The 25,657-nt window shown below is 46.2% G+C and overlaps 1 protein-coding gene across 1 annotated transcript in view; it reads right to left on the bottom strand.

Annotated features, from left to right (window-relative positions):
• The window catches only part of Rassf6 (Ras association domain family member 6), a 28,272-nt gene extending 6,903 nt beyond the window's left edge, over positions 1 to 21,369 (bottom strand). The window contains exons 1-4 of the mRNA XM_048364178.1: positions 20,826 to 21,369; positions 6,720 to 6,798; positions 4,625 to 4,767; positions 540 to 637 (exon numbers count right to left, since the gene is read on the bottom strand). Coding sequence (XP_048220135.1) covers positions 540 to 637; positions 4,625 to 4,767; positions 6,720 to 6,798; positions 20,826 to 20,890 — 385 coding nt within the window. The 5' untranslated portion in view covers positions 20,891 to 21,369. The remainder of the gene's footprint in view (positions 1 to 539; positions 638 to 4,624; positions 4,768 to 6,719; positions 6,799 to 20,825) is intronic.
• Between the last annotated feature and the right edge of the window lie 4,288 nt (positions 21,370 to 25,657).

Below are 25,657 nucleotides of genomic sequence, written 5' to 3'. Positions count from 1 at the left end.
TGGATGTCAAATGTGACAGGAGAAGACTGCATGTTAAGTAGATTCTGTTTATAAAGCTGAAAAAAGTTATTAAAGTTCACTGTGGCCTCATTAGATGTGTCTGCCTCTGAGCAGCAAGGTTATCCAAATATCCGTTAACTAATGCAATCAACTTCTACAAAGATGTGGAATTAAGTTTGGGGGTTTGGCTTAACAAATGAAGTGAATGATAATCTCACATGGTTCCTCATCATTGAGGTAAATATTGAACAATTGTAGGAACACAAACTTTATTCAAATAATTAGCTCTGTCTCATCGAATGGAGCAAAGTGACGGGCTTCGAACCAACATACTTTTAAGTAGCCAGGTAAGATGCTTAATGCTTACACGAGCACTGTAAAGACTGAAGTTCCTCTGCTTCTTGGGAAATTTTTAGCAAATACGCACATACAACAAGAGTTTACTGAATCATGGCATCTAAGAGGCAAACATTTAGGGTTTCTGCTTCCCATTGGTTAAAAAAAATAAGTCTCCATATTAATAAGACATCGATACTGACCTTCCAGGGAATTCTCTGTTTCAGACATGGGGATCTGAGTTCTGTCCAGTTCACCAATGTGATAAAGGTCATCAAATTCTCCCCAGCGTGTCATTCTCCTAAAAAGTAATGAATCTCTCGGTAAGGCCATTCCATTTGCACTGAGCCTATGACCATTTTCAGATTCACAACAGTAATTGACAAGCTGTGGATCACAGTCGGTAGATTAATAATCCAAACATAACAATTTGACCGTGTTACCAAATTTAGTACTACCAGAGTGGTCAGTCACCTTGTGTTCTAAATATTTCTCATACTTTTTATTTGGCATATTAACAAAATAATTCAGTTTTGTTCTGAAACATAGGTTATACAGATACAGTGATAGTATATGCAAATAGAAACTAATATGATCCATTGTTTGTAAAGAATCTCACTAAGTTGCTAAGAGAGTGTAGATAGAAAGTGCTTATTCCACCCATGTGTACGGAGTATCTACCATATTAAAAGTATTATTATGTGAAGTTGCTCTAAAGTAATAAGATATAGAACTATCTTTAAAGTCTTGACTACTATGAGACACACAATTTACAAAAGAAGAAAGTGCACAGACCATCTCACTAGAAAGTTATGATGTTGTGTTTAATACTATTCATGTTCAAAGTGTTATAATTCCCAGACTGAATAAAACCTGACCACCGCTTACTATGACGGCAGGCTGACACTCACTGTTATGGTATTTACCTGTACATAAACAGTTGCCCATTTTGCCCTCATCTGTAAGAGGGGAATCACAGTAGTATGACGTAGAATAACATTGGAAGGATTAAAGGAATGCATTTGTGTGAAATTTTTGAAACGGTGCCCTGAATAGCACTCGGCATGTATCCAGAAATATCATCATAATTATCCTCATCGTCACCCACAACTTCTTCATCGTCATCATTGCCAGCAACATCTGTATCTGTTTTATGCTGGCTCAGGCCCAAGAGGTGGTGGCTAAAGGCATTCTTGGGCCTCTTTAGATAGAGAAAGGGACACCACTGTACTGGAGAATGGCCTTAATCCCCGGGGCTCTTCCATAAAACCCACTGTATTATGACCTAAAATATATACTTCAAGGGAAATTCTGACATTAACTCTACCAGATGTCACTGGTAGGAAAAAAAAGCATTAATATTAATGGAAGGTAAAGATGAAAATAGACAAATTTTCTCTTGACCTTTGACTTCTTTTGAGGTCTTTCACAGCTAGTATATTATTTGATAATCACAATAGTTGTAGGAAGTACGTCACATGATCTAATATATCAGGTGGTTTTTATTCCCAGCGAGCTCCACTATTCAGAATTACAAGCCAAATATATTTCATAGCTCAAGAACATAGGTAAAACTTAAACAAAGAATGATTTAATACCCTAAATTATTTAATAACTTAGATCCAAGATGAATGACTCAGATCCCAACTAATAATGTAATTCTTTTTATTTTGTATAAAATGATGCAGTCAGATTAGGCTAGATTTAATTAACAGAAAGAGAGTTAGAAATAGAAAAGACAATGCCAATGAACGCGGGGACCAGCCAGGCGACACGGCTTGCCTACTGTTCCATACGGGGGAAATAGGAGAGTTCTCACGAAGGCCAGGTGACTGACGAACAGCATAAAATCTTGATGAGTGACGAGCTTGACAGCTGCTCTCCCTTGCTGTGCTACAGTTCGCGTTCTATCTGGCAAACCTGAGGCTCAACCACGCGTGACTGAACACATTCAGTATTTGGCCTTTTTGTCTCTCTACCATCTACAGCCAAAGAAAATTGCTCTATCACGCTGGGTTTCTAGTTGAGGGTCTCTCTGCTCAGCCCTGTATATGACGAAGCCTAAGTGCAGTTATGTAGCGTTTTCAAGAGAGAACGAGTTGGAACGTGGCTACCAAGTAGTTTACTTTGCTCAGACACAAGACTGTGTGTGTTGCTCTGACCAAACTTCAAGATGCAGGTCGCTTGCGAATTTCATCTCTAAACGAGATGCAAAATCTAATGGAGGTAGACATTTGATAGACAAATTGAATACAGTCCCTTCCATCGACCGGTCTACCGTAAGGAAAAACAAATCGAAATGAAACATCATTGATGTTACTCAAATGCACACCTGTCCAGTTTCAACTCTTTACCTCATTTTGCCCCAAATATGCAAATGCTGACCTTCAGTAGATATTTAAAATGAAATAGCGCAAGCAAAAACAACCTCAATGAAGCTGGGTGTTTTTTTAAGTAAAAAAATCTCCAAGAACAAACATTTAGCCAAATACAGAGATCCAAGTATCATCCCTAAAATCATTTCATAAATCACAAGGGGTCAAAACTCAACGTGGTTTGCTGTTAAGCATCTATCATTTTCATTCGGCTGATACTTCCTCTTTGTGACTCTTCTCACATAATGAAAGCAAGCTAGCATGGCACGGACAGGACATCCCCAGCTGTCAGAGAATGGTCACCCGCTGCAGACCTGACATTCTGTGCGGGCTCAAGAGCAGAGATGTCCACAGACGCCGATGTAGGAAAGGAAACACAGGATGCATTTCAGACTGGGGAAAGGGACTATGTAGTCAACCTCTTTACACCATTTAATTGAGGCTCCGAATTCACATTCTCCTCTTGATGGGGGACGAGCAGAGTAAGAGTGAATCAGAAGAGTCCTCAGGCTGTCCATGGACCCCATTAGAGAACCAGAAGCCAGGGAAACGCCATTCCAGATTGTGACGCCCCTTCCTGCCTGGCGTTCACCTAGCTGAGTCACAACCCAATGCTATCTTGATGTTGTGTGGAAGTGTGTAACGAGTGGGATATTTCTCTAAGAATTCTTGTCAACCCAGAAAAGAGCTTGACACACTGCCAGAGTGTCTTCTTGCAGTCTAGTAAGTCTTGTCCCTGTGACAAAGAGGAAGCAAGTGTTGTTTCCTCCTTAATTTCCAGTTTCAAACAATACCAGACCACTTCTGCCACTAGGCTGTTGTTTTATAATCTTTTGCACTATATTAGGGGCCATCAATATCATCTTGTCTCAGAACTCATCCAAATTTTCAGGATTGCCAGAGACAATGTTTGGAATTTGAGAAATTAAAAATAGGTCTTGGAGTAGTAATGACAGTTGGGCATCGTGGCTCACACCTAGAATCCTAGTTATTCAGGAGGCTGATACCTGAGGATCCACGTCCAAAGTCAGCCTTACAACTTGGGCAGACAAACCAACTGGAGGTGTGTCTTAAGTGTTACAGCACCAGCCATGAGCAAAAACAAAAATAAAAATGAAACAAAGGGGGGGAAAAAGCTGAATGAAAGGAATAGGCCCCAAGAGTTCAAGCCCTTATACCAGAAAAAATACAAATAAATAAAAGAGTGATAGCTTGGCATCTCCTTGATGTCTTCCTTTTATGCCTCATACTTACTAAGTTTCCACGAGCCAAAAGCTCAAATAAAATAAAGTGTTCCAGAAGCAGCGGGCTGGTCAAAGAAAACTGGCCCTGAATTCTTAGGTCATATGAAGTGTGACAGCTAATTTTTGTGAATTTTTATGCAGTTGTATTTCTTTGTTTTTTTGAGTCAAGTTTAATCACTCCTTTAAGTGCTACTCCTTCGCTGATCAAGCGGTAGAACCTTAAGCCAAAAAGCTGGGCGCGCCCTGGCCCTGAGTTCAAGCCCCAGTACTGACTAAATCAGCACATAAAAATAACACAAATAAACTGAAAAAGAAAGAAGAGAGAGTCCTTCATTCCGAGGAGAGTAAAATGTGCCATGTTCTCCCCTGCTCTTTGAAGATGAGGCCGGGACTAACCAACGCCCGCCTTTACGTCTCGCCTTTTCCAGGAGCAAGCCAGGTCGCAGAGGGCTGCAAAGCCCAGACCCGAGCCCTCGGTGCGAGCCTCCAGTTCGGCTCTCACCCACGGGAGCTGCGGAGCCCCGGCTCGCATCACAGACGCCTGGCTTCAGAACTCTCCACTCCTGGAGATACTGTGGCCTCGTGTGACACTGAGCTCCACACGCGAGCCTACACCCTCACCTTTGAGGAAGATCACGTGTGAACTTACGACCGTGGAGGGGAGCTTACCCTCTACTGGAAAAGGCATCGGGCGGCTTCGACAGAGTCAAACAAGAGATCTGCTTGTCATCCTGTATTTTCAGCTGGATGGGCCGCTTTACACCCCAGGAAACGTCCAGCATCCCTTCCACGATGACGTTCCCGTCGTCACTCTAGGGAAGACACCGGTAACCCCCACCGTCATTTTGTGTTATTTATAGAAGACACACGCTCCTGCTGAAGCTGAGGACATGAGGCCACGAGACCTCCTCATGGGGTTTGAAACCTTTCCCGGGTGGAGTGCGTGGATTTTCAGCTCTCTGCAATTCGGTTTGCGGTTGGGGAACACAGCGCTATCCCAAGTCACGCGGAACAGCGACAGCACGGCCGCCAGAGGGCGCAACATGCTAAACGCTTGCTACCGTGGCTGGGGGTTAAGTGGAATTCGGGTGTTTCCATACTGTTTAATTTAGAATTAACGCCGGTTTAAACACTGTACTGAATGAGACGTCTGAATGAATATCTACTCCCTCATCTCTAGCTGCTGGTCACTTCTCTCTAAACTCACAAAGTTATGCAAAAGGAGGGAAACCAGGGCTCTGGAAATACTATAAAATTCACAACACATAAATGATACCTAAGGAAACCAATAGCATTGGAAGAATTCACGTTAAATTAGAAATGGCGTAACGAAAGAAGGAGCCACGGTGCCTACAACAAACAATGAGGAAATGAAACATGGATGTCTAAATGTATATTTACACGATACATTTCCCAAAGAACTGATTTTGTAATCTATTTTTTCTTTTATATATGTACATACACTTCTATTGTTACGTTAATGTATTACTGTTATGTAACTAAGAAAAGCCATAACCCAATAACATAAACCTGCTAACTTAGTAAGCTGGCTTTGATGACCCTTTGCTTCTTTGAAAACACACAGGAGAGCTAGAATCACACTAGAATCACACTGTTTTGTGTTGAAAGCCCGACTGTCCCCTCGCTAGCTGCGAGGCTTCGGAACACCGCTGACCAGCTTGAAGTCTGGGCTTCTTCTTCTGATAAATGGACATTGCAATACTTCTTTATTCATGTGACCTGGCTTCAGTATTACTGTTCACTATTTCTATGGCTCATAGCCTTAAGTTTTTGTTTTTTTTAAATTAGGGACATTTCTTTATCTAGAGATTAATTAGTGCCATGAGCGTATTATGAAGTTTCTGAAGTCATTGAACTAAACCACTAACGTGAGCTTAGTAGTAAATGCTAAAATGCTATGTAAATTTTCTTTCCAAATTGTAGATTTAAGCTAAATCATGGTGTCCCAATGTCACGTGTGCCTTCACACTTGACGATTTAAATCAGGAGGACACAAACCTAAAGTTTTCTGGGGCCAGAAAGGCGTTGTCAATGTGTAAAGTGAGGCCCATTGGACTAGGAATTGGAGGGGAAGGTGGAAAAGAAACACCGAACTCAAATCAGAGAAAAGAACCAGATCAGGGAAGGAAATCTAAGTTTACTTTGACGAGTATGCCAATGCACCCTTAAACATGTTTTTCCTAGCTTCAGGACTTTCCTGAACTCTTTCTTTAACAGTTTGAAATGTGTTATTTTTATGGTATAGAAAACACTTACTAGAATCTATTTTATTTCATTTATCAATCAAATGAAATTAGGTGTGGCGTGATTTGTTTGACTAATTCTTCATTGGTAGAGATTTAACATCATGTTCACATTTTCTCTATTATAAACGATGTCACAAAAAATCTTTCTACACACAGCACTGTGTATTGGTGAGAAAGTGCTAGGATAGGTTTCTGGTGAAAATACTGTTCAAGACATTTTTTTCCCTTAATAAATGCTGTGTTTATAAAATAGGAAAAAACATTAAAATTAGTTTAAAATGCTTTTCTATGCCAAAAGTGCTTAGAAAGTCACAGATGGTTCTAGGACTGACATTGACTAGTGATAAAAATCAGAATTAAGTTAAAGATTATTAAGATTCTCTTTTTTTCTCTTGAACCACCTGTGGTACTGAATTATACACTCTAAGTCATCCTCATTCTTTTTTATTTTTATAGAATTATTTTTTTCAGTGAATCAAACCATTTCAAGGGCTTACCTGTCCATATAAAATATGCAGACTTTTCTGGTTCTCATAGAAAATGTTGTAGGTCTTCAATAAAGTATTTAGTTGTTCCCTAAAACAAAAGAAAAATAAGAAACAAACAGTCACATCCAGTTACAATCAGGCTGAGAGCCATTTCAACGGTAAAAGGCAAAAGCACTTTCACTTCATAAAGGTATGGTAAGGTGTACAAAATGGGCAATAGGATATTGACAAATACTGAAGACGATACTTATACTCAGAGAAGGGAAGATAATTCAGGGTGAGAGCTCAGTAGCAAGCAACAGCCCTTGAGCACGTGAGGGTTGCTGGGTCTTGTTGCTTTATAACATTTCACCAATCTAAATGAAGCCCCTCCTTTGTCTCCAGGCACTGGAGGCTCACAGCTGTCATCCTAGCTACTCAGGAGGCTGAGTTCAAAGCCAGCCTGGGCAGGAAAGTCCGAGAGACTCTTATCTCCAATGAGCCACCAGAAAACTGGAAGTGGCGCTGTGGTTCCAGTGGTAGAGAGCTAGCCTTGCGCTGAAGAGCTCAGGGACAACAACAGCAACAACAAATCTCTGAGACTCATATTTCTAATTAACTAGAAAAAAGCCAGAAGTGGGATTTTCTTTAGTGTTTTTTTTTTAATTGTGGTTGTTGCTATTTGCTTCGTTTTTAATTGTTTAGAGCCTTTCTATGCCGCTCAAGGTGGCCTGCCACTTGCTTTGTAGCCCAGGCTGGCCTTCAATACTCCTTCAGCCTCAGCCTCCACCATGGGCATGGGCTACTATGGGTATTACGGGCATGCACTCCCAGCGGGGCAGAGTTTCAAGAAATTTTTCTTGACCACCCAATCTAAAAGTGCATTCTCCCAGCATTTGAGATCCTGCTTTCTTCCTCCACCCCTCAGCTCTCACCTAACCTTCTACACATTTTCCTTATCTAGCTCATGCTCTGGCTTCACGGGAGAGCAGAGTGTTGGCAGGTTGTGTTCACGTTATACCTGGGCCTGGTAGGGTTTTTGACAAATAGACGGATCAACCATTTCTGAATAACATTATCCCAATAGGCTCATCCTAAAAACCAGTATCAACAAACCAAAAGAAAAGGATGGAGAAGGGGCGTGTGTGTGTGTGTGTGTGTGTGTGCATGTGTGTGTGTGCGTGTGTGTGTGTTGCTTCAGTGTCTTGAACTCAGGGCTTGGGCTCTGTACCTGGGGTTTGTTTGTTTGTTTTCTTCTCAAGGCTGGTGCTCTACCACTTTGAGCCACATCTCAATTTCCAGCTTTTTGATGACTAATTGGAAAGAAGAGTGTCAAGGACTTTCCTGCCCTCGCTGGCTTTGAACTGAGGTCCTCAGGACCCAAGCACCTGAGCAGCTGGGATTACAGGTGTGAGCCACTGGTGCCAGCCAGAGGAACTATTTTATATAAGCATTCTATGAGTGACATGGAAATTCCAAGTATTTCCACAGCAAAGCTTCCTGGAACCTCAGCCATCTGTGTCCTCCTCACAAGAATACTGGCTCTCTGAGGGTAGGCAGGAAGTCCGGTTCTCCGGGCTTAGTGCATATCCATGTTCATGGTGTGCTCTTTTAAAACACATTGAATATTGAGTGGCAACGTTGGTATGTCCTGATTTTTCCTTCTTGTGTGGGTGTGTGCTAATCCTGAGCCTTGAACTCTGGGCCTGGGCGCTATCCCTCAGCTCACATTGCTCAGGGTTAGCACTCTACCACTTGGAGCCACGGCACCACTTCCAGTTTTCTGGTGGTTGTTGGAGATAAGAGTCTCATGGACTTCCCTGCCTGGGTTGGCTTCGAACTGCAGTCCTCAGATCTCAGCCTCCCGAGTAGCTAGGTTGATAGGCGTGAGCCACTGGCGCTTGGCTTGATTTTTCCATGTTTAAAATCACTCAACTATGCGGGTCATTTCTCACTTGCAACTTTTAATGTGTGCATTTCCGTGGAACAATTACCATGCAATTGCCATACAAAAATATTCTACGGAAGTTTTCCACTTTACTGGTCAATTTCCAAATGGGTTGTTTAATTATTAATGAATATTTATAATCTAGACATTATTCAGCACACTGTTTTTGTTCCCCTTTGCAGTCATTGCGATAGCTCCATAAAATTATACCTCTGGTAATGTGACAACAGTTCCACTTTTATAGCTCTCATTATGGACTGCCAAACACTCCAGACAGAAATTTCAGTTTTACTTGGGACCCAACTCTTGATATGCTGAGCTGTGACAGTTGAAAGCAAATGAAGCTTTATATAATCTTATTCCCTCAATTTCTGATAAAATCATATTGCACAATAGAGTACAAGTAATTTTCAACACGTTTATTCCAGAACTACACTTAGTTGGAAAATGTTTCTGTATCTGAACAACATTTTTTTTTTTACTTTTACTGAAAAACAAGTCACCCAATGATTCAGGGAGTAAGGCAAATTATGGTCCTGAAATACCTGCTTTTGTAAATTAAGTTTTATTGAAATATACCAGTACTAAGTTGGCTGCTTGCTGTCTAAGGCTGATTTCCTGCTATAACTGTAGAGCTGAGTGGTTGTGACAGCAAGTGTATGGTACACAAAGACTAAAATATTTATAATCTGGCACTTAACAGAGAAAGCCTCCCGCTCTATACTCCACTGTATAGCCCTGTCCAGGGTAAGTGGAATGCCCTGAAGTCTTCCATAGTGTTCCGCGGTGTTCTCAGGAACAGGAACTTGCTGAGTATTATGTCACCTCGATGGACTTTGGAAAATGGAAGATTACAGCCCAGTAAGCGGAAGTATAGAAACAAAATTAGCTCAGTTAATGGTGTCAGAGAATGTGAAGAATCAGAAAACTCAGAAGTTGGGTGAGTGACCATAGCAATGGTGAATACAGCCTCAGAGTGTCTTTTAGTTGTGTCTATCTACCATACAAAGGAACTTTGAAAGATGATTCATTTATGCACCCAGCCAAAAAATAAAAAATCGACTTACCGTAGTACTGGAAATAAAATGGTAACCTAGAGCATCCTGACTTGCCAGCTTGGAGATTAGAGGCACACGATGCTAAAGAAATACGGTCCAGCTGGCCATCTGGGTCTGCTGACTAATTCACATTACTCCTGCTCACAAAAGGCCCACTCAAAGGGTCATTTATTCATGCACACCAGAGTCACTCTCTGAGCATCCTCACTTAGACGTGGAAGGAGGGTAAGAGCGTTAGGAAACAGAGGCTACTCATGGCAAACCCTGGCATTCAGCAATTGTCTGGAAAGGCTTCCTGGCGAGATCCTTGTTCATGTTAATTATCTGTTCTCCACTCTCATGTTTACTGATCTCTTGTTTAATATTTCAGATAACTCTTGTATAGTATATGGTATCGAGTTTTCTTTTCCTTGCTTCCTTCTTAGTCTTACGGTCATAATTTTTTATTATATGTTACTTGTTTCTTGAAAAAGGAGTAGTTTGGAGTTGAGCTTGAGATATTCTTTAAAAGAATGATTGGTTATGTATGTACTCAAGAAGCTGGAGTAAAAAGAAAACTCTAGGGCTGGGAATGTGGTAGAGTGCTTGCCTTGCATACATGAAGCCCTGGGTTCGATTCCTCAGCACCACATAAGCAGAAAAAGCCGGAAGTGGTGCTGTGGCTCAAGTGGCAGAGTGCTAGCTTTGAGCACAGAGAAGCCAGGGACAGTCAGTGCTCAGGCCCTGAGTTCAAGCCCCAGGACTGGGAAACAAACCAAACAGCGTAACTAAGTGAATATCCAACCCCTTCCCTGGAAAGCAAGCCAGCCTTCCCATTCTTAATCTTTCAACTTGGACCCAACGTGAGCAAAGCACAAGCACTGTCACATGCTGCCCATGAACACTCGCGTCACAGACTGCCACGTGGCACCAATGTGCTTGAGGGGAATACACCCGACAGCCGCCAGAGACGCTTTTGGCCGCACAAATGGCTGCCTGTCCTGCACTTGTGTTTCTGCGGCCGCTGGGGATTCGTTGGGAAAGGGCCATGGTTCGTCAGGAAGCCAGCGCCCTGCACCTGACAGCAGCATCGGGGACCAGTCCTCGCGTGCGGTGCCGTGCTCAAGGGCGAGGACCTGGGACATTTGACAGAGGCGTCTCGAGGTTCCGTGGGAAATAAAAGCACCTGCTTTCTCGCCCATTTAGTTCTCTTTCCCTCAGTGATTTTGTTCATTGTTGTTACATTTTAGTAATGAGATGGCTTCACAATTTCGTGTGTCAGGTTCAAACACTTTTAAACTTTCTGTATACATTAAAAAAAAAAACAACAATAAAACAACTACATTAAACCCGTAAAGGGAACCAACTGAATTATTGTCTGAGATTAAATTTATAATTTTCATTTGATATGGTGCTGTGTACTTTTCAAACTACAAGAATATATGGACTATGTTCTCTCTCTCTCTCTCTCTATATATATATCCCTAAAACACAGCACTAACGACTGTCTGCTGTTTGAAAAGGTGGACTTTGGAATTACAGGGTGACAGGAAAGAACGGATAATGAGAGACTGATGGGAGGAATGACTGATCAAGATGCCTTGCACGGGTGGATGAACGCGTTCCATTGAAACCCTTCTGCACAGCTATTTGAAGATAATCATAACAGTAAAGAGAAAAGAGAGACTAAGTGAAGACTTGGTGCTCACAAGCACTGGCAGGGTTCTCTTAACGCACTTCATTCTTCACTTATTGTGCGCTCGAATCCTGGAATTAAAGTTGCGAAGGTCAGCGGGCCTCTGCTCCCCACACTGCCCCGGTGCCGGTCTCCTCCTCCCCACACTGCCCCGGTGCCGGTCTCCTCCTCCCCACACTGCCCCGGTGCCGGTCTCCTCCTCCCCACACTGCCCCGGTGCCGGTCTCCTCCTCCCCACACTGCCCCGGTGCCGGTCTCCTCCTCCCCACACTGCCCCGGTGCCGGGTCTCCTCCTCCCCACACTGCCCCGGTGCCGGGTCTCCTCCTCCCCACACTGCCCCGGTGCCGGTCTCTTTGCCTTTGGTCTCATCTCCTGGCTCAAATGACAAAAGAGGAAGGCATGCCTTTCAGCCTGAGCAGGGCGGCTTCCCTCAGCTGCCAGGTAGGCTATTCACATTTCCCTTGCAAATGAAGGGGCTCAGTTCCCAAACAGTCTGAAAACTGAGAAGGTGGGGGAGGAGGGCTCTTGTGACTGCAGCGGGAATGCAAATCTTAAACGATCAAGGAACCCAACAACTCGTCCACCAGTCCTCACCTCAAAGTCCTGGGGAGGGGCACTTGGATCCAAGGGACATTTTTTTTTTTTCCATTCCTGGGTCTTGAACTCAGGGCCTGAGCGCTGTCCCTGAGCTTCTTTTTGCTCAAGGCTAGCACTCTACCTCTTCAGCTACAGAGACACTTCTGGCTTTTTCTGTGTGTGTGGTGCTGGGGAATCGAACCCAGGGGCTCCATGCATGATAGGCAAACACTCTACCGCTAAGCCACCTTCCCAGCCTGGGTCTCCTTTTTGAAGAGGAAAAATGTCTATCTTTTCCAACAACTCTTTGAGTGTTATTTATTAAGGGTAGTGCTCGGCAGGGCACGATTATTTTTATTGCTAATGCTTGTAAAGCAGACGTGTACTCCAGTTCTAATATACGGCCATATGGCCGAATGGTTTGCTGGAGCCCAGGCTGGCCTCAAACTCACAATTCTCTAGTCTCTGCTTACCTAGTACTAAGTTTACACGCATATGCTACTATACTTGACCCTATCTTGACAATGCCTTTGTAAGAATATATCGACAATGGCTGGGAATATGGCTTAGGGGTAGCACGCGTGAAACCCTGGGTTCGATTCCTCAGCACCACATAAACAGAGAAAGCCGGAAGTGACGCTGTGGCTCAAGTGGTAGAGCGCTAGCCTCGAGCAAAAGAAACTCAGGGACAGTGCTCAGGCCCTGAGTTCAAGGCCCAGGACTGTCAAAACACCACCACCACCTTAGCCTTCTATATTGAGCCATACATTTAATTAGCTAGAACTGCTTCTCTTTGGTGAGGCGCGTGATGTTCGCTGGCACTGATGTTCACGTTGATGTGTAAGAACCTCCTAGAATCCCTTGGCGGGGTCAGACTCCTGTGGGCCTTCCGTGGCGAGGGCTTCATCTCGTTCTTAGGCCAGATCTCCCCCACCCCGTGAGATAAGCACCCGCCTGTCAGGAAGACAGTATCTCTGGGTAGCACAGATGACGCCAGAGCCACGTCTCCACTGAGTCCTTCAGGGGCTCCTCGGCCTCCTCATTCATGTTCCATCCCTACCGAGTGATTATCAGAAAACTGAAGACGTAATTGACAAAGAGGGAGCATCGAGACCCCGTCATGAGGAGACTTATGTTCTAGTCCAGGGCAATAAAGAAACACCAAAAGTTAAAAAAAAAAAAAGGAAACACGGAAATTCTACGGATGGACAAGTTTTATGAGCATAATAAAACAAGGTTGTGCAATACGGCGCTTAGGAAGAGGAAGAAAGTAGGCAAGGAGCCGAATATTCAATGGACACCCCAAAAACAGGACGGTGACAGGCCCAGGAGGCCCAGAGAGCTTCCAGGCAGACGCCGCCGACGGCATCCGATGCATGCAAGCCCCAGCAGGGGCCGCGTGGAGGAGAGAGGGAGAACGTGCTGCCCCACGCGTGGAGGAGAGAGGGAGGACGTGCTGCCCCACGCGTGGAGGAGAGAGGGAGAACGTGCTGCCCCACGCGTGGAGGAGAGAGGGAGAACGTGCTGCCCCACCGCGTGGAGGAGAGAGGGAGAACGTGCTGCCCCACCGCGTGGAGGAGAGAGGGAGAACGTGCTGCCCCACGCGTGGAGGAGAGAGGGAGAACGTGCTGCCCCACGCGTGGAGGAGAGAGGGAGAACGTGCTGCCCCACGCGTGGAGGAGAGAGGGAGAACGTGCTGCCCCACCGCGTGGAGGAGAGAGGGAGAACGTGCTGCCCCACGCGTGGAGGAGAGAGGGAGGACGTGCTGCCCCACGCGTCAGACGGGACTCCACTTGGCATCTGCGTCTCAGCGCGAGCACAGCGGAAAACCGCTGAGGAGTTTCGATGACGCGGCTCGGGTTCGAGAGGGCCGGCGGGGCTGCCCAGCGGGAATGGACGGGAGGGGCAGGGAACAGAAGCATGGAGCCCGAGTAGGAAGAGGCCGGGGAGTTGTTCAGGCAGAGGAACATGGCAGCGTGGACTGGAGGTCCACACGTGGGTAGCCTTGGAGCTGCTAGCTCACCCTTGTCATCTTAGCGACTCAGGAGGCTGAGGTCAGGATCCTGGTTCGAAGCCAGCCTGGGAAGGAAACTCGATGACGCTTATTTCCAATTAACCCTCCCCCCCCCCCGGAAAAAAAAGCCCAAAGTGCAGCTGTGGCTCAAGTGGTAGAGCACCAGCCTTTCCAGTACAAAAGCTAGGGCTCTGAGTTCAAGCCCCTGTGCTGGAGTGCGCACACGCGTGCACACGCATCCTGTCCCTCTCCTCACACACACGCACGCGCGCGCACACGCACGTTGGATTTGGAAGCGAAGCTGACTCGTGCGCTCTGAGGCTGGACGTGGAGGCGATGGGGACGCAGCGATGGGGTCGCCCCCGCCCTTCGTCGCCTGCTCCCCGCTCACCCCCGCCCCCCGCCCAACAGCATCGGCCTGTGGACGGCGGAGCGTCCGTGGCGGGCTTGCGGGCCTCGGGGAGAGAGTGCTCCATCTCTGCTCCCGAACGAATTCCCCGACGCCGGCCCCTGGCCTCGCCCGCTGGGACGCGGCCATGCCTGAGGCCCTGGCTTGCCTTGCCTTCCGCAGAAGAAATGATGTGTGTAACTGAGTCGTCTATCCCCAGTCCCCATCCTCTGCTGCCCTGTTGGGGTTCCTCTCAGTAGAGGCTTTGCCTGCACCCTGTACCTCCCTTCCTCACCTCTTACTGGCTTTCCCCCCCACACCCGCGAGCCTCGTTCGCTCAGATCAAAGCTCCTTTCCGGAGGAGCCCCCCCGCCCCCCCGCCCGGGCTCTGCTTCTCAGGCTCCGTCTGGACTCTGTTCATGGAAGGAGGTTGCTTTGCATCCGTAGTGGTCCAGGTGGGACCCACGGACCAGCTGGGAACGGACAGGCAAGTGCCCCCCCCCTCCCCAGACCTACTGACAGGGAGTGGAGACCCGCCAGCCCTCCAGGAGACTCGGCCGGAGGGAGGATCCGCGGCTGTCTGCGCTCCAAATCGAGTATTTGAGATCCTTTCTACCGGCGCGTTCTTCATTTGGGAACTAAAATCCAGGAAGTGGAGCCCTGAGCTGCTCTACTGGGGTTAGGGGCAGAAGAGACGTTTCGCCATTGGAGCTCACATGCCCAGAGATCCAGGAATAACCCACCAACGTGCTGCTCTTCTGGAGTCTTTGGATTCTGAGTTCGTTAGACTTTCTATGGAAATATTTTCACTAGGTTGGGGAAAGGTCTTACTGTTTTGAAGCGGACTCGGTGATAAAGCAGGTCACTGTACAGTAAATGTTTATCAGAAATAAGAGAATATTTTCATATCAACATGTTTACTGACTTTTCACAATATATACTTGTGGGAAAATATAGGATTTTTTTCCCCAATAAATATCCTGTTTTTAGGATATTGACTTTGTGACTTAGTAACATGTCTGTCGTGCAGCTTTTTATAATATTTTTTCTTATTTTCACTGGACCATCAGACATAAATCATGTAATTTTTTAATAATCTCTAATGTAGAAAACAGTCCTAACGTTTAAAAGAGATTATTCTAAGCAAGTATTTCAAACTCTTCTCCTCTGGCTTCCTAAAAGCTCTTAAAAAAAAAACTGTTATTGTCAAGGTGGTTTGCAGAGGGATTACAGTTATGTAAGCCAGGGACCGAGTCCACTTCCTCTTTAACAGTGTCACCCTTTCCCTCGCTTTCCCCCAGCTTTAACCTCCTGTCCCCTGCCCAGGACGTAGCGTCAAGTGAGTCCCACTGCTGCGTGTGCTCACCCTCTGTCCCACCATTTCTGTGCTTTCCCCCGTCCCCTCCCCCAAACAGATCAACTCGCAAATGAAAGGTAGGGCAAACAAAACCAGCAACAGAGGGAAAGAAAAAACTTCCTTTCCACTTCTCGGAGTTCACTCTGATAAATATCATCTTATACGGCCATACGCACATAGCTATTGATGCATAAAAACACCCTTCAGAGAGGGTGTGTCTCTCCTTCGTGAACACAAGGTGCAGGGCCTTCAGGAGAGCTGCCGTGTCTTGGTGTAAACCTATCTTCAGGACTGGCTGAGGAGTCAGTGTTGGCGCTTGTTCCTTGGATCACGGAGGGGAAGACCCTGGACTCAGAGCCTGGATAAACACTGCCCGCTGGCTCTACTGGCCAGGTAGTAGGCCACTCTGAAACACTGGTTCTTTGTGTTTAATTTGTGTCTAATGGCGCGGGCGGCTGCTGCCTTTGTTTCTATGACGGTGCGGGCCAATACACTTCAGTGGAAGAAATTACCTGGAGTAAAAATACTTTTTGCTAAAAAAATATTACATCATACCAATTAAATTTCTTTGCCAAGGACAAGAACACACATGTGTCTTTGGACTGCTCCTAGAGGAGCAGAAAACCACTGACAGACGATTCTCTACGGCGAAATCTGAACTGCGATGGAAGCTGAACTTGAACTTCTTTCTACTTGCTGGTTTGCTAAATTCAGGGTTGGCATTTGCTCACTTCTCAGCGTGCCCTGATTCCATCCTCCAAGCTGACATGAAAGCCCTTGGAAAGCAACCCCACAGAACTGACTTTGAGTTTAGCGTATTTACCAGGCAGAGCAGCAGAGAGGCAATGCCTACAGGCAGCCAACCAGCAACGAGAGCCTAATCATCCCGCATGAAGCTCATCTTGGCCAACACCTTTTGGCCAGGAAGTTTCTAATCTCTGAGAATTCCCATCCTCCGGTGCCATCAGGACCAGCACCTCTTGTACTACTGATCACATGAGTTCTCATGAAATGTGTTGAAACCAAGTTGTCAATTGTGTAGATTTTCTTAAGGTGACTTTCTATTGTTTTCACGAATTTATGTATAGGGAAATTAAAATCTCTTAGTAATTGGTCGGTTGTCTTGCTTACTTCAAAGCTTAGTGAAGATGGGGTAGACAAGGGGAATGTATTTTCCACCCTTGTGGTCTGCTCAGTATCATGGTTGGCCAGTGAGCATTGCTATAATTTCTGGTAACCGTTTTGTAGAGATTAGCTCCGGCCCCAGGAATTTTGTTTCTACCAAGAGGCCAGAAGTTCTCAGAACTTGAATCCCTTCTTCGTCTAGGCAGTTCTCAGGTTTTAGTACATTTCATCGTCACTTGGGTGGTTATGGGGTGGAGCCCGGGTCTGTACTGCTAAGAAGAACAGGATTCAGGATGAGGGATGCAGACAGTCCGTCAACCACACATCAAGAAATTCTATCTGGTAGTGTGGTGCTTGTGGAATTATGCTGTTTAGTTCATCATTTAGAGCTCTAAGTAACACTTAGAGACCAGGGTCTAAAAGAGGCACTGGATTATAGGTGTTAAGGTTACTTGTAAAGAAAATGAATGTGCTCTGACTGCAGATCATTGCCCTGTTGCTCAAGTAATTATTCATGGACCCTTTCCTCATTTAGGTCAGTTAAAAGAATTATCTGTGGGGCTGGGGATATAGCCTAGTGGCAAGAGTGCCTGCCTCAGATACACGAGGCCCTAGGTTCGATTCCCCAGCACCACATATACAGAAAACGGCCAGAAGCGGCGCTGTGGCTCAAGTGGCAGAGTGCTAGCCTTGAGCGGGAAGAAGCCAGGGACAGTGCTCAGGCCCTGAGTCCAAGGCCCAGGACTGGCCAAAAAAAAAAAAAAAAAAAAAAAGAATTATCTGTGGTCAATTTTCCAATCGGCATCATTTAGATGTATTTTTATTCTAAGCCAATAATGTTTATGAAATCAAAGATCACATGTACTAGTTATATTTTCTTAATACGTTTCATAAATGTTCAAATAAAAAGTGCTCACCTATGTGTCACTTAAAAAAGGGAAGTCACCAAGTATACCTAACTCACTTTGTTGTCCCACTTTGGGAAACAGACCAAAGGGGCTGCCGGTCCCATCTGCTAGGGGAGGGAGGAACCTGTGCCCGCAGCCACTGAGTTTCACTAGGTAGTTAGAGATCACCACACTAGGTAGTTAGAGATCACCACCATGGGTGTGCAGTACATGAACAGGGTAGATTCTGTGGGACTTGAACTCAGAGCCTGGGCACTGTCCCTGAGCTTTTTGTGCTCAAGGCTGGCGCTCTACCACTTGGAGCCGCAGCGCCACTTCTGGTTTTCTGGTGGTTAGTTGGAGATCAGAGTCTCCTGGACTTTCCTGCTGCAGTGGGCTTCAAACCGTGATCCTCCGATCTCAGCCTCCTGAGTAGCTGGGATCACGGGCGTGAGCCGCCGGTGCCTGCCCGCTTCTCACTTCTCATATTCCATCAAGAGTTCTCCTGACCTCTCAAATGGAATCTTCTACCTGCACGTTTCCTTCTCTAACCTCCTTTCCTCTCTGCCCAGTCTCCACGTTCATTCCCCCACTTTCCACCACTCAATGTATTTGTACCTTGCCTTGTACCTCTTGTGTCTGCCTTTGCCTAGTTTGTTTCAGCCTTTTCTCACCTTAACTCTTGAATTACACTCATTCTTTGATGATGTTGTTCATTCTCAGATATCGCATGTCCAGGACTGAATTCCCAATCTTCTAACCCATACCTATTCTTCATATACTCTTCATAATAGAAAACAACATTTCCTCCACTCATCCAGATCAATATCATTAGAATTTTCCTTGATTAGTTTTGTCTTTCACACCTTACATCAGATCCTTCCAGCAATCCCAAAGTCTCTTCCTTCAAATGTATCCTGCTCTTTGGTATCTGTGAGCTGAGAGCTTACGCAGACAGCAAAGTCAGCAGACACTCCAGTGTCTCCAATAAAGTGACATAGTATTTGCATGTAACCAAGCAAATCCCCGGGCAGACATTATCTCTAGATCCCTCATAATGCAGAATATGATGTAAATATTGTGAAAATAGTTGTTACACCGCGTTGCTTAGAGAAGGGTGCCAAGGGAAAGGTCTGAATCTAATCAGCATACACACCATTTGCTTCTGATACACAGATGTAGAGCTCGTGGATCAACTAAACTTGGAAATGAGGACGAACGACCTGCAACCTATTTTGTTTTCCTACCTCCCTGCCTCCAGCTTGGTCCAGGCCGTCATCTTTTCTATCTCAAACCATCAGTTCCATGGTCACTTTACTGATTCCTTTCTTGTCCCTTCTTGAATAGGTTCCTAAGAGAGTGGCCAGACTGATGTAAATCGCATGCTTAATATCTTTTCGCGACTTCTCCCCATCTAATGTAATAGGCAAGGCCGAGTCTCGGAATAACTGATGGCACCTTACCTGATGGGCGCCATCTTGTCTCTAACCGCACCTCCTCTCTCCCGTCTTTCCACCTTAGCTCCTCCTTTCCGCTGACCTCCTCCGCGGACACAGATGTCCACCCACCTCAGGCTGTGCACTTGCTGTCCGCTCTTTCTAGAATGTTCACAGCCGCAGGGCTGCAGGGATTTTTTTCCCCTCAAATACGGTCTCTTCACTGAGGCCTTCCCTACACGTCTTATATCGGACCTTTCCCACTCTACCTACGATATGGCTTACTCTCTCTTCTTCCTTAGCTTCACTCTTCCTATCGTTCAGCACTTATCTTGCGTATGGCTATGTCTTCCTCCTGCTACAGGACATGATCCTGAGAAACGGAGGGTTTTCTTGGGTTCATTATCGAATGCTCAGGGCCCGGGTCAGTTCCTGTCCACAGCCACAGGCAGGAAGTCTATGAGGAAGGAATACGGCATCTTCTCTCGAAGCCCACTTACCACTATTTTTACTAGAGCCTCTACCTTTGTGGTGTTTCCATACACATACACCGAGCACGCCGTCCAGACCTTCCTATCACCCTCTAAGACCCACGCGGACGTTTCCGTTCCCCCTTGCGTGTCATCCTGATCTCCAGTTGCGGCTTTAGTTCACGTTTGACTATGTCTCTCTCTCTCTGTGCTTCTCAATCGTCCAACCTGGCTTCTTCTTTATTAATTGGCTTTATTTCTTATGTGACTTAGGTCATGTGCTAGTACCATCCATTTCTTTACTATCCTACTTTCCCTTCCTCTGTCGGTGTTCTGGCTCAGCCATGTTTGATTCTAACCTTTGAGTTTCCCTTTTTCCAGTTCTAGGGTTTGAACTCAGGACCTTGTAGTTGCTAGGCAGGTGCGCGATCACTTGAGCCACGCTCAGGCTCGGTTTGACTCTCGTTCTATTTCACACGGAGTCTATCCTTTTTGCCTGGGGCCAGCCTTGGCCTGGGACCCTTCTGCCTGTGCCTCTTGCGTAGTTGGGATCACAAGCACTGTGCTATACGGCTTTTTTGGGGGTGGGGAGGGGGGAGGAATCCTGCTAACTTTTTGCCTGGGTTTGTGTCAACTGCCATCCTCTCCGTCTCTACCTCCTGAGTAGCTGGGATTAGAGTGTGTGCCATAGTGCCCGGTCTTCCGCATCTTCACAACGTATAAACCCTTACACTATTATTTCCAAGCAACAGAAGATTCATCTTTGTATATAAGACAGTTACAGATGTGGATCTTACATTACATAACTACCGTTAACGAGGAAACCACCGAAGAGGACACGTGTCGTGAGGAACGGGAAAGGGAGAGGCCAGGACAGAACGCACACTGGCCCCTGAGCTAACTCTTCGGGTGTGCCACGTAGGAGGAGGCTTAGCGCCTTCATCTAATCTCATTCTTCACGGTTGTTTCAACGATTCAGACAGAAGCGTAGCTTTTAATGACACTGAACCACTGTTTGTGAACGAGGAGGGACTGTCCTAGGAGAGGGTATGGCTCGGCAGTCTCCTAGCGAGTGTGTCTTCTGGTGAGTCATTTCACTGATCTTGTTGATCGAATACCATGCTTAGAAACCTTTGCGCCATGCCTCCTGCAGGTGACTGGCTAGCAGGATGACTAACGCACCGCAGAGGGGTGTGGTTACCTGGTTATGAACGTCCTCTCATTGATGAAGATCCAACAGGGATACTGGTGAGTCGTGGCAGTCATCCTTCACCCCTTCACAAGACGGTCTGAGGTCCCCCTAAAACATCAGAATAACGTTAACCACGCGCTCCTGGGATCCATTCATACATAAGTTCATGTACATTGACTATTTTGTGGCACCTGTACAGTGTATAAGAATATTTAAGGGACCTTCAAGGTGATGTTTTAAGTGGAAGAGAGATAAGAAAAATATATCAGATAAATTTTTTTAAAAAGTAAATTACAGATACAGTAGCTCAAAGCGAGGAAGGATTGTGCCATTTGGCAAGGCTGTTTCTGATGCATGTCTAAGAAAGAGTTCTCTCATGCATGAATCGGTGCAAGAAAGTAGAGCCCTTCTATTGCAGCAACTCAACCAACAGTGAAGGAACTTTGTTCCAGTCGCGCAAGCCCAACTCTGCGCCTCCAGGCAGCTGGATTCCAGCTGTGACCGGAAGGGCTGGTTGAGGGCCATGCAGCATTGTCTGTGCTCCTTGAGGCTCTGGGAACTGTGGTCCGATCTGAGTAATACCCTCCTTTACGAGTGCTGCGAAGAAGCTTCAGGGCGCGATGAGAACTATTAGGCATCATCACTTTTTCATTGCTCTATTTTGCAGAAAGTGAATATTTAACTATTACTGTTCCAAGCCCAGTGAACTGTAGGTAATAGAGCTAGAATACAAAGGTGGGCTGGAGGGAAAAGTTCAATTTTCGTGGCTCAAAGAGTTGGAGAGTGTGTGTTGGGATACTGTTCTGTTACTTGCAAATCAGCTTTTTTAATTGGGTAAGATGAATGAAAAACCCTACATACTCTAAGTCTATAGGACAACGGGAGGGGGAAGGGAGGCAAAGCTATTTTGATATCCGATGCATCTGTTTTCCCTCAGGGCACGTTGACAATCCCACCTGGCATCTTGTAAGTGGATGCGTGACTGGACTTTGCCTGTTTGCCTTTATCATCCTAAGCCTCACGTCCCCTTGGTCAGAATGGTCAGAAGGCTCTGGGCACTGCGGGGCCAGACCTGTGCTTCTCGCCCATCCCCCATTCCCTCTCAGGGAAAGTTCTTTAACTGTTCTATTTCAGCTACTGCCGTTATGATCGATACCTCGTTTCCTCCTCTGCCCCGTTGCGTGTGGAAAGAATCTTCTTCTTACTCGGGAATGTCGTCGTGTGTGATAGTACATGTTGGTAAGGGTCTGTCTCACAAAGGACGCGTGTAAGATTGGTTCCAGAAGGGACAGAAGTTTCACTAAAGGTCAGAAGCCACGTGGGCATGTTGAGCTGGCTCGAGACAGACCCAGAATGAATGTTCCAGAAGCCCCACAGGCTTGAGTGATGATTTCCTAAGATTTTTTCCCCCCCTGAATATGTGGGTTACACAGCCCTTATTTTAGCTTTCAAATCATTCTTGTCACTCACACAAAGGACTGGAGAAGCCCCCACGAAGGTGCTCGCTGACACGCTGACCCCAACCACACCTTCTTCCTCCTGGACCTAGAACCTTCGCCACCTCTTTCTTCGCTTCCTCTCTCCCTGAACTTCTCCCTTCACTTTTCTAATGGCCTGTATTTTTTTTCCCCTTCAAAATTCATTTTGTCTGCCTCTCATTTCCCTGCTCCTCATGTCTCTGTCTTTGCTAAGACTGATTTTTTTTTTTTTCTCTCGTTGGAAACACTTGTTGAGGCATTGGATACAAAACATCAGCCACGACCGTGTCCTATTTTCTTGTCACCTCGCAGACCTGGACGTTTAGTCTCCTCAGCCCCTGCCTCTGCTTGACTCCCAGATGCTGGTTCTGGTGAAAGATCATTCCATCCTGGGCTGGGAATATGGCCCAGTGGTAGCGTGTTGGCCTCGTATACATGAGGCCCTGGGTTCGATTCCCCAGCACCGCATATACAGAAAATGTCCACAAGGGGCGCTGTGGCTCAAGTGGCAGAGTGCTAGCCTTGAGCAAAAAGAAGAAGCCAGGGACAGTGCTCAGGCCCTGAGTCCAAGCCCCAGGACTGGCCAAAAAACAAACAAACAAAAAGATCATTCCATGCTCTCTTCTCGTTCTCAGCTTGCTTCCAGCCTAGCGAATCCACCCTCTCACTCGCTCCGCCTCTCCTATTGCCCAGGGCATGCCACAGCACGCCACCTGCACGGAGATGTCCCACAGACACCGCAAGATCAACATGGCGGCAACGGGCCCCCAGCTCCCCTCGCCCACCACTCCTTCCTGTCCACCCCAGCAGGCACCCAAACTAAGGTGTGTTTTTTTTCTCCTCCATCATAAGCAGATTCAAATCCAAACATAAATTTTGCTGCTGGCACTTTTAATATGTAACCGAATCCAAGACCCTAGAGAGCCGCCTCACCCCTCCCAACAGTCGGGAGAGACGCAACTCAGAGCTGCCATCTGCGAGCCAGGCAGGAAGCTGTCAGCGAAAACCAAAGGCATCTGTGGCTGAAGAGAAACTTCTCCTGACTATGAAGTAGAATTGGCAGTGGAGGGAGGAAGAATAACTGATGGAAGTGGCTTTCCAGATAGTTCCCCCTCTTTGTACTCATAAGAATCGAAGACACTAATTATTATTATTATTATGTGTGTGTGTGTGTGTGTGTGTGTGTGTGTGTGTCATGGGGCTTGAACTCAGGGCCTGGGCACTGTCCCTGCGCCCTTTTGCTCAAGGCTAGCACACTACCATTTTGAGCCACAGTGCCACTTCTGGCTTTCTGGTGTTTAATGGAAGATAAGAGTCTCATGGTTTCATGGATTTCCTGCCCGGGCGGCTCCATCTCAGACTCCCGAGTAGCTAGGAACTCAGCCCCCCGAGTCAGTAGGATTGTAGGTGTGAGCTGCCAGTGCTGGGCTAGAGCAAATGATTTTTATACGAACTGTGATCTACGCTAAAGTCAACCGTACTCAGTTTCAAAGGACTGCAGGAGATACCACAAACAGCTTTCTTCATTCTATAACCTTAGGGAGGAAGACAGTTGAGTGGAACTTAATGAAAGAAAAGGAACAGAGAAAGAAAACGTTGCTCACAGGCAACACATAATAATTGGTTAGAAAATAGTATTGACTATACCCGATTTAAAAAGTGGCTACAAAAATATTCAGACACAAGAATAAAAAAGAAACACAAAACAAGGAAAAATATTCAGACAGTTTAAACACCTAAAAGGTATGAACATGACTTGGTATAAAACTCGTTGTTGCTATTAATTGCCAAAGTAAAGTGGAGATGTGTGAGGTAAAACTACTGTTTCTTTTCCCCTTCACCTTCACTGAGATCCATAGCAAACTAAGTGTAGTGGGAGTTGTTTTCTTGTGTGTGTGTGTGTGAAGATTTTTTTAAAAATGTTAAAGACAGGAAAGGTTTAATGGTCTGAATCAGTGTTCTCAAAGCCTTAAGTGGAGGACTAAATAGAGAGGTGGTGAATGGCAGCGATGGAAAGCGTTTTCGGGGAGAGGAGAGAAGCTCAAGTCAGATGCTCAGCTCTCTCTGTGGGATGGGAGGACTCTGACTGGAGGAGGGACACGGTTGCCACGGCTACACACATGCGTTCTTTGCTTAGAGGGTGACTCAGAACATCACTACGAGGTCTGGGCAGGGGTTTATTGACTTAGATTATGCATGAAATAAGAGCAGTTATTTAATAAGTTAGGGTATTTATTTTTCCATTTTGCCCAGATGCAATGGAGCTTAAGAGCGGGGAATTGAACAGGTCAGTCACTAAGTCCCGAAGCAATCCACGGAGCTGGAAGCGCTGGTGGATCTCAGGGAGGGGAGGAGGAGGAGGGCAGCCCAGCAAGGGAGCGGGCGGATCGGCTCTGCAGCCTTCGGGGGCCGCCAGACCTCACCACAACACGGCCAAAGCTGCGCACGGGGAAATGGTAGACCCAGAGTCCACCTCCTGCTTAGACGCAGGGTGATCCCCCAACGAGGCGGAAGGACGGGCGGAAGTGAATTCCAGCCCCAGTAGACTCAAACGCACCGGTTACCGAAAGTACCTTCCTGTGCTGAGCCATGGATCCATTAAACAACTACTTATTTAAAAGGGGAAATGCGGGTTCACTCCTTTGTGTGCGATTTCTTGAGCTCCTTCTCTGTACCCACTACTGTGCTAAGGACTGGAAATGCTGGGTCTGCATCTCCTGCCCTTTGTTCTCAAGGACCCCTGGACAAAAAGCGCCACAGTGGCAATCAATCAATCAATCAATCAATACGTGAAAACAAAACAGATGCATCTTGCTTGCTTCCCAGAACCCTTCTAGCAATTGTCCCAGTGCAAGGAGAGACTCTTATGAGGTCTTTCTTAGCCAGGGACTGGAGGCTCATGCCTTGTAATCCTAGCTACTTGGGAGGCTGAGATCTGAGGATGGAGGTTCAAAGCCAGTCAGAGCAGGACAATCTGTGAGACTCATCTCCAACTAACAGTCTAGTTAATCATCCAACTAGCTTCCAATTAATCGTCAAAGAATAAGTGTAATTGGAGAGTTACGGTGAGAAAAGACTGAGATGAACTTGGGAGAGGCAGAAACGAGAGGTGCGAGGCAGGGTATCAACACATTGGGCAGAAAGTGGGGAGAGTAAATGTGGAGACTGGGCAGAGAGAAAAAGAACCTATAGAAGGAAATGTGTAGATAGAACATGCCACTTTGAGAGCTCAGGAAAACCGAGGTGCTGATGGACTATAAGAAACGAAAAGTTAGCCAGCACTGGTGTCTCACACCTGCAATCCTAGCTACTTGGGAGTCTGAGATCTGAGGATCACGGTTCAAAGCCGGCTGGTACAGGAAA

Source organism: Perognathus longimembris, chromosome 16 (assembly GCF_023159225.1).
Source record: "Perognathus longimembris pacificus isolate PPM17 chromosome 16, ASM2315922v1, whole genome shotgun sequence".
Lineage (NCBI taxonomy): Eukaryota > Metazoa > Chordata > Mammalia > Rodentia > Heteromyidae > Perognathus > Perognathus longimembris.
This window is presented reverse-complemented; position numbering and strand designations above follow the sequence as displayed.